The sequence below is a fragment of the Mustela putorius genome, unplaced genomic scaffold (assembly GCF_011764305.1).
Source record: "Mustela putorius furo isolate JIRA1106 unplaced genomic scaffold, ASM1176430v1.1 tig00000129_pilon_pilon_pilon, whole genome shotgun sequence".
Classification (NCBI taxonomy): Eukaryota; Metazoa; Chordata; class Mammalia; order Carnivora; family Mustelidae; genus Mustela; species Mustela putorius.
Window position 1 is genome coordinate 4,919,100 of NW_025421290.1, and position 8,984 is coordinate 4,928,083.

An 8,984-nucleotide genomic window follows, 5' to 3' on the forward strand; every position below is an offset into this window, starting at 1 on the left:
TGGTAATGAAATAACTGCAACTCTAAGCCTGTTTTCCTCAGTGGTATAATGAGCATTCTATGAAAAAGTCTGTGACTTGAAAAAAAATAGCGCACTTAAGGCACTCAGCCTTTCTGGCACATACATGTTAAGTCTTAAGCAGTAAGTTATTCAACTCCTAGAAGAGAAGTCAGACCACCTAATCCACACCAGCCTTCCCATTCTCTCATACACACAGGGCCAGGACTGGCTAGGGCATGTCCCCTTGGCCAACACACAATACATATGGGAGCAAGTATTTACATAGCACCATCCCACCAGACCAGAGTTCAGATGTAGGAGTCTTATCACATCTGAAATTTCCACATTTGCTCAGCTAGTACGGGTCTTAACCACCCTATCTGCGATAGCAGCTCCATTCCCTTACCAGAAACTTTCCTACACCTTCAAGCTCTTCTTCCAATATTCTTTGGTATATTCCAATATTCTTTACACATTACAGTTTGAAATCTGGCTCTTCCCCAAACATCTCTCCAGCAGCAACTGCGGTTTATTATCCTCTACTCCTGGGCAAGGTTAGGAGCAAAGGTATATTTGCCAAAAAGCTCATCATAGTTAAGCTTTAGTTGTCCCCAACTTCCATGAGCACCTACAGTAGCAATACATTTGTCATGTTTTTGAAACTTTGCAGATAGCTTAACCACCATCAGTTAAGGGGTCTGTTCCACTTATTTCTAGCCGCACTTCCCTTCCTGAGAAGACACGGTATCAACCCAAGTTTATTAGAAAGTTAGCTGATCACTCCCTGCTTGGCTTCTGGTATGCCATTCTCTTGGTTTCTCCTGCAGTCTTTTCATCTTCCCACCTGTCCCGGAGTAACCCACAACAGTCCTGTTCATATATTATTCACTCCATAGATTTTCCCTAGATTTTAGGAATTGGATCTCTTCTAGTTACAATGAGATCCCAAATTAGCAGGTATGATTCATATTCTTAGGACAACCAAAATTGTACAAGCACTCCTAAGTTCCCAACGATTGCAGAGTAATGTACCCAAATGCTCATCTACTTGGGAACTCCATATGGAAGTCTAAAAGCACCTTCAACTTACTATGCCCTAAACTTAACTCTTCTTCCCCAAACCATTTTCAGTTCTCACTCAGGAAGGACTATAGCCTTCCCATTGCTTGGACCAACCCTTAGAATCCTTTATTTTGTATCTCCCCCATCCAAGCTTACAACAAATCCTGTCATCTTGCTCTTCTAAAGCCATGTTTGTAGACGACCTCAAACACTCCCTTTTATCCTAGACCGAGCCAAGATCACTTGCCTTCCAACATACTTGTTTCCCTCCTTCCACCTTTGCCTCATCCAAGTTTATTTTGCTGACAAGACCCATGAACTTTTAATCACCGGTCTCTCCTTCCACATACAAACATTTGACCAACTTATAGTCTTTCATCTGTTAATTACCCCAAAAGCCAGGACCGCTACCTCTGCACCTCTGGGCAATGCCAAGGTTTCAGTAGTAGTTTTTTTGTTTTGTTTTTCAAAAAAACATGTTTCAACAGTTCTATCTCTACTGCCTAGCTCACCGCAGCAAATCTATTACCTATGAGACACTTAACTTGGGTTATATGCTGGATGCTCCCATATGTAAGCCATTTTATGTTAATAAAAATGTTTTTTTGAAATATAAAAACAATGCTGGCATTTTTAGCAGAGTTCAACATGAGCACTTTTACATTAAAAGAAAGTAAGCCACATATGTTGGTGATGAACCGTTGAGAAAATAGCACATTTGAAAAAGGAGATTCCTGTAATCAAATGACCATTCCATTCACTTTAAAGCACTCATAATTTGAGGATTTTTATTTTATGTACAATGAGCTGGCATTAAGGTAGGTATCTTGGTTATCTGCAGGTAGGTATCTTGGATGACCCATTCAAGGAAGTTCACTTAATCCAACTGCAAAGAAAAAAAAAAAAAAGACAAGAAAGATATTAATCCAAAATGTTTATTTAAATACCTATTTTATTCTCACAAACACTGGCTCTCATTACAAAAGAGTGAGGTTCAAACCAGAAATCTAACCCACCCAAACTAGCCACCAAGCTCTAAAAATCTTAAAATATGTATTGAATGTTTACAACGAGCTGTTCCACAAACCACTATTATATTCTAGACTGTAATCTTTAGTACTGGTATTCACTTCTTCCATCAAAAAATTCCCCACCAGAAAACACTACTACATAAAAAAATCTTTACCAAAACCTCAGGCTGGTTAAGTAGGTAACTAATCACACAGCTAGTACTTTGGTATTCAATGTGTGAGAGACCCTACTATAGCAATCATTCGTACGTTAACTCATTTAACCCTCTGAGTAACCAGGCCACAAAGCTATTAGCTCAAGGGCTTGAGTCCATTCTCATCACTGACACACCACCTCCCACCCCACCGAGTGAGATACATGAACTTCCACAATGTAACAAGCATATACTTGCTAAGTGGTCAAAACTAAAAGTCTAACCCTAGGATACTTACTTTGTGTCTACCCGACATCATACTGTAACACCAGTAACTGTATATCTCAAAGAGCCAAGAAAGTAAGTGGTAGTTTTCACCATACGGGGAAGAAAACATTCTGGCATTTATCTAAATTTTAGAAGTGAAGACAGCTCCACATATGCGTAACTAATTTACACAACAACCTTGCCATTTATCTTTCTCAGGCAGAAACGGAACTTCATGGGACTGGACTAACGTCAGGAGATTTTATCTTGGATCCTAAAGTCTGTCTGGCCCCCATTCTCAAGCTCATTCCAGGACATGCTATCTCACGTCTCCGGGCAGTGGCCAACACATGTATTTCGCTGGAAAATGTCTAGATACGATTCAAGAGATCTGAAACTTAATTTCCAGTGTTTTCTAAAACTGACTGCCACTGGTAAAAAGGAGTGAGACTGTAAAAATCTATCCCATTACCCTGTCCAAACTCTTCAACCGTGCTGTCCGATACCCCCAAAAGCCCCGCTAACAACTAAGAGAGAAAACGCTGTTGGTCGAAAGCTCTAAGTAAGTATCTACGTTCCCAGCTCACAGAACCGGGAGGAGACAACCCCGCGGCCGCGTACCTTAATGAAGCCTATATCCTTCGCATACTGACGGAAACACTGGCGGCACATATTGAGGCCGTATTTCCGGATCAGACCGTGCCGGTTTGAGCAGACGCGGCTGTAAGAAGAGAAGGCGTTACTGCGAGCCGCCGAAATGGAAGGATTCCGCACTCGGGGGCCACCACCCGCACCACCGATCTTTCGCCACCCGTCAGAGGCCCGTAATGGCGGCAGTCACGGCTCCAGAGTCGGTCTACCCCCACGAGGCGCGGCGGACTCCTCTCCATGAGAGATCTGGCGGCGTCACAACCGAGTGCAACCCTTCCCTAAAACCACATTCTGTTTCTTACCAAGAACGAGAACCCTGGCCAAATTTCCTCGGATGGCTCCAGTAGAGCTGCTGGTGACCCATCTTGCTCTCTCGGATGCAACGAGGCAAAAGGAAGGAGCGACCCCACGCATGCGCTCTTCAAATTTTCGAGACACGGCTTACCCAGAATGCAGTGCCGACCAATGACGCGAGCGCAGTGCGGCTATGCTGTTTCGAGGGAGTATATCGGGGCGGTCTCGGAAACAGGCTAGGTCGGCACGGCTGATGACGTCAACGCAGCTCAGCCTCTAGTATTAACTTGCGCTGCTCTCGAGCGCCGGGCGCGGTGGCGCGCGCCTGTAGTCCCAGCTACTCGGGAGGCTGAGGCAGGAGGATCGCTTGAGCCCAGGAGTTCTGGGCTGTAGTGCGCTATGCCGATCGGGTGTCCGCACTAAGTTCGGCATCAATATGGTGACCTCCCGGGAGCGGGGGACCACCAGGTTGCCTAAGGAGGGGTGAACCGGCCCAGGTCGGAAACGGAGCAGGTCAAAACTCCCGTGCTGATCAGTAGTGGGATCGCGCCTGTGAATAGCCACTGCACTCCAGCCTGGGCAACATAGCGAGACCCCGTCTCTTTTGAAGCCGAAAAGAATGAATCTTGAACTCCTGAGAAACAGAAAACAGGAGGAAAAAAAAAAAAATCTTTTCATCGCCTGAACCATTAATTTTCTTAATTAAAATTTTACAATTGGAAAAAGGATTTTGCCTCGACTCAGCACTGACACCTGCTGGAATAAATTAACAAAATACCTTAAAGTCAGCTGTAATAATGAAGAGTCAACAGTAGGAGTTTCTCTTTGGTCAAACAGAATGCGTTTCAGAGCTGTTTCTTGTTTTTTAATCAAGGGACACACTCTTAGAGATACACCTTCAGCAACCAAGAAAAATAAGAGGTTTACTGTGTTTGATATTTAAATGTAGTTAAATATAAGCGAGAAACAAGTTGCACAATGTAGGTTGCTTTGACCGGATGATTTCATTACAACTACTAAAGAATGAATGCCATCTAATAATATGCTGAAAGATGTCTAAATTCCACATAGACGTTTATAATGTCTCTAGATAAACCTAAAACTATACATGATACCAAAATCAAAGCTTTAACTAAATCTACAAAATGTACCACAGAGTGAAAATTCCAATAAAATTTTACACACGAATTCTTGTATTAAAACTGAAATACAACACTTCTTGAGGTATGCCCTTTCAGGATTCTGAGGGTGAGCGTGCCCCTCGCAATCATTAAATTAGGTACTTTGGTGCAGGCTGAAGGAAGAAGGCAAGTCAAAAATTTAAAAAAACAGATATGACTTGATTCCTGCTCCTAAAATTTGCAGATGTAGGGAAGAAAATGGGATTATCTCAAAGAGCTCTTCCTTCCAGTGTCGACTTGTGTGACTCAATGACATTACACAACTAAGTAAGCAGAACACTATGTCTTATGATGGATGTGGTGTACAAGAGGAGCAAAGAAGAGAAAAATTAATGCTAGCTCAAGATATACTTAAGATGCCTTTGAAGTAAGCCTTGAAGGGTGGAATTTCTACAGGCAACACTAGATGGAAGGGAATGCCTAATGACAGGAAGAGTTTGAGTCAAAAAATGGAGTTGTAGAAGGTGAACAATTTTGTGAACTAGAGTTGAGGATGCACAAAAGCTTAGGGACAGGTAAAATAAACGTATTTTATCATAAAGCCTGATTGTAGAGGGTCCAATGTCAAACATCTATAGTTTTCCTACAATTTATATCAGTCATTGATGTGTAGTTTCCAAAAGTCATGTGCCTCTCAAAAGTTAATCTAACCTTTCCCGACCTATAGGTTTCTCAGACCTTTCTTACCTAGTGTACATAACTTTTAAGAGATTACAATAGTTCTGAGATCAGTTCCATAAATATTTCAGCACTTTTGATTCAGAATCCTTTGGGCCTGAAGAAGTGTGAACTCATTTAAAAGCAAAAAGGGAAAGGACAAATAAGAAACAATTAGTTAAACTTGAACAACCTGTTAAACTATCTTGATGATTCAAGTAGTTCTTAATGTTGAAGCCAATGCTCACTGGCCATTCCAAAAATCCTAGAGCCTTTAAGAATTATGCTAAATCTACTCTGCCTGTGCTCTATAAATGGAACAACAAAGCCTAGATGACAGCATATCCCTTTGTAACTTGGCTTACTGAATCTTTCAAGCCCACTGTTAAGGCATATGCTCAGAAAAAAATGATTCCTTTCAAAATATGACTGTTCATTGACAATACCCCTGGTCACCCAAGAACTCTGATGGAGATGTACCATGAGATTAATGTTCTTTCCATGTCTGCTAATACGGTATTCATTCTGCAGCCTATGGATCAAAGGAATCATTTCAACTTTCAAGTCTTTTTATTTAAGACATCTGTTTTGTAAGGCTATGGCAACCACACATAATAATTCCTCCACTGGATCTGGGGAAAAAATTAATTGAAAACCTCATGGAAAGAACTCACTATTCTAGATGCTATTGAGAACATTTACAATTTATGGGATGAGGTAAAAATATCAACATGATCAGGAGTTTGGAAGAAATTGATTGTAACCTTGAGTTCTAGCACTATTTGTTTTAACACGGACTACAGAAAGGTCATGAGCAAATCCCTGTACTCTTTTCAGCCTCTATTACCTTCATGAAAAATGAAAGAATTGCATTGGAATATCTGTAAACTATGTCTCAGCTCTCAAAGTTTAGATTCTATGACAGGAGACTCCTTAAAAGGATTTAATGTGGCAGCAGTATAGATGGTGGATCATTGCATTAGCCCTTTAGCTGATCCTTGTCTCTTTGCTTGCTCCACCTCTAAAGTAATCTGTCTTTACTGACCACAATAACCTGTTTCCTGTTTAGGAAAAACAGGTCTGAATTTTATCGCCTGTTGAAATTTTTCAGTGATTTCCCAGAACTTTCAGGCTAAAGTCCAAAGGCCCTAGTTTAGCAAACAAATTCTTTTCATCATCTGGCTACTTTATATTCCTCTAATGTCCGACATTTATCCCACTGTAGTATAACTGATGGTTTGCTTGTCTCTCCTTAACACTGCAAAATCATCTCTGCCTTCTAAATATCTAACATAAGCACTGGCATACAGTAAGAACATTATAAATACTAAACAAGTGAATAAGTATTGAAGTAAGAAGACCTGGTAAGTTTAGGAATAGTTCTGGAGGAAAGTAATGCAGCTCTCCACTTACATGGTAGCACTAACAGGGGAATGGTGAACATTAATTGGGAAATCATAGTGGGAACATAACTTACAAGACCTAATTAAGGAGCACCAACAGGGGCAAGGTAGCACTATATAGGTACTATATAATCTACTGATCAAGTGCATATTTGTTAATCCTTTAGCTTTATTTAATGAAGTTTATTATTCAAAAAAACAACTTTAGGGGCAGCTGATGGCTCAGTTCATTAAGCGTCTATCTTTGGCTCAGTTCATAATCACAAAGTTGTGGCACTGAGTCCAGCATAGAGCTCCCTCCTCAGCGGGGAGTCTGCTTCTCCCTTTGCCTCTGCCCTCCCCTGCTGCTCACGCATACCCTCTCTCTGTGTCTGTCTCTCTCTCAAATGAATAAATAAAATCTTTTTTTAAAGTAAATAAATAAAAATTAAAAACCATCTCTAAGATCTGGTCCCAATGTTCCAGGGCAGGAAAACCTACACTGTCCATAGATTATGACCTAGCTTTTTAATAATATGATGTGACTATGATTTACTAGTTTGAAACCAAGTGAGCCACAAACCTAAGTGAGTAAAGTTTACTATGGGTACAAATGAAGGGGGCAAGAGTCAGAGATTCAATTAATTAACTGTTGGATGCTGTATGCACCAGAAACCCAGGGTACTAAAGGAAATGAAAGGTAATTTTAAGTGCAATTGAATTTCTAAACTCCAAAAAAGGAGACCAAGATGTTAAAGATAGCTAGTGGAAACTGAACTGGGTTTTGAAAGATTAATAGGATCAATTAGTATGAACACAACAGGGGTGGAAATAAGTGTAGTATGTAGGCCAGGAGGAAGGGGAACCAATTGTCCAGAAGGAAAACTAATCTAGACATCATTTCTTTGATTCCTTTTGTTAAAAACTGTACCCCACTTTAAAATGCCTTGAATTTTCATACTCTTTCAGTCTGCAATTCAAACTAGCTTGAGGTAATTGAGGGCAGAGGAGAGCAACACGCAGACTTTGTGTGGTAGTAAAGACAGAAGTGTGAATGGGTAATCAAAGAATTTTTAAAAAATAATTTCTGTACCCAACATGGGGCTCAAACTTACTATCTTGAGATCAAGAGTCCCATGCTCCACCAACAGCCAGGTACCCCTAAAGAATACTTTGCTTCATAAACAGTTCCAGAAAGACCAAAATAAATGCCATATCCAAGTATTTCAGCCATTAAAAATGGGGACACTAAGGGGGAATGTGGGGGGGGGGAGGGAAAGAGATGAGATCTCAAAAACAAATATATGGTTATTTTACTTTCAGTCCAGTATTATTTTATGTGATATTCTTTAATAAGATAATCTAATTTCTGTGTTTTGGGAAGCACACATCTTTGAAAATCTGGCAGTTAGGAAGATAAGTTTTTGACTGTACACACAGATGTGGGAAACAAAGACAGAAGGAAATGTAGATAAAACTAAATCACCTTATAACCTACGAGATCTTGAGTCTTCTTTAACATTTGCAAGTCCTTTTGGAACCTCCCTTATCTTTACTTCCCCTAACCCAAAGTATATAATCACTTGCTCCTCAGAATCCTGGGGCAGTGGGGAGCAGCCCTAGATGCCTGTGCCTGATGTCCAGGCAAAACCACCATTTCCCACGGAAGATCTCTCAAGAATTCTTTCTTGGCCATGGACTCCGGACCCTACCAACAACATTCAAAAAACTACATCAGCACTATTATTTTATTCTAAAATCACCTTGAAACTGTTAAGTAACTTTCATATCTTTAGATTATTTAACATCTGATCACTGAATCCGTGTTTCATTTACCCAGGTTAGCACCAAAAAGAGGGATGGAGTTGTTATATTCTTGGTTTTTGTACATATCTATTCTAATTGAAATTACATCAGCTTGTACATTTAAGATTTTCTCAGCTCCCAACTGTCCCTGAAAGTTCTGAATGTATTTGAGATACCTGTCGTGATTTAAGCTGGTTTTTTTTTTTTTATTGTTTTACTCAAAGAACAAAAGTAGGTAATACCTGTAAAGTCTGTTCTTGAAAACTCTAAGGTGTCGTTTTAGTTTAGTTTTGTTTCCCTCTGGCCATGAGATTAGCTGTTGCTAAGTGCGGAGTTGTTTTCATCTCTACATGCAAGATTAGAAAACGGGCGGGGCGGGGGGTAGTGCTCCATTAATCACTAATTTTTAAAAACCAATTACGTTTTTCGGAACTAGAATCAACAGATAACACTTTAGGTTCAACATGTTGTAAACAGGGGTGTTCACTTAAGCATAAATCATTATAGGGTCATAGTTGA

The 8,984-nt window shown here is 40.3% G+C and overlaps 1 protein-coding gene across 1 annotated transcript; it reads right to left on the reverse strand.

Moving 5' to 3' along the window:
* Positions 1–1,823: 1,823 nt before the first annotated feature.
* Positions 1,824–3,608, reverse strand: RPS29 (ribosomal protein S29). Its single transcript, XM_004738723.3, has 3 exons — positions 3,448–3,608; positions 3,116–3,215; positions 1,824–1,948 (listed from the first exon to the last, which is right to left on the reverse strand). Exons 1-3 carry the CDS (start codon positions 3,507–3,509, stop codon positions 1,940–1,942), a joined length of 171 nt encoding a protein of 56 aa, XP_004738780.1. The 5' UTR covers positions 3,510–3,608; the 3' UTR covers positions 1,824–1,939.
* Between the last annotated feature and the right edge of the window lie 5,376 nt (positions 3,609–8,984).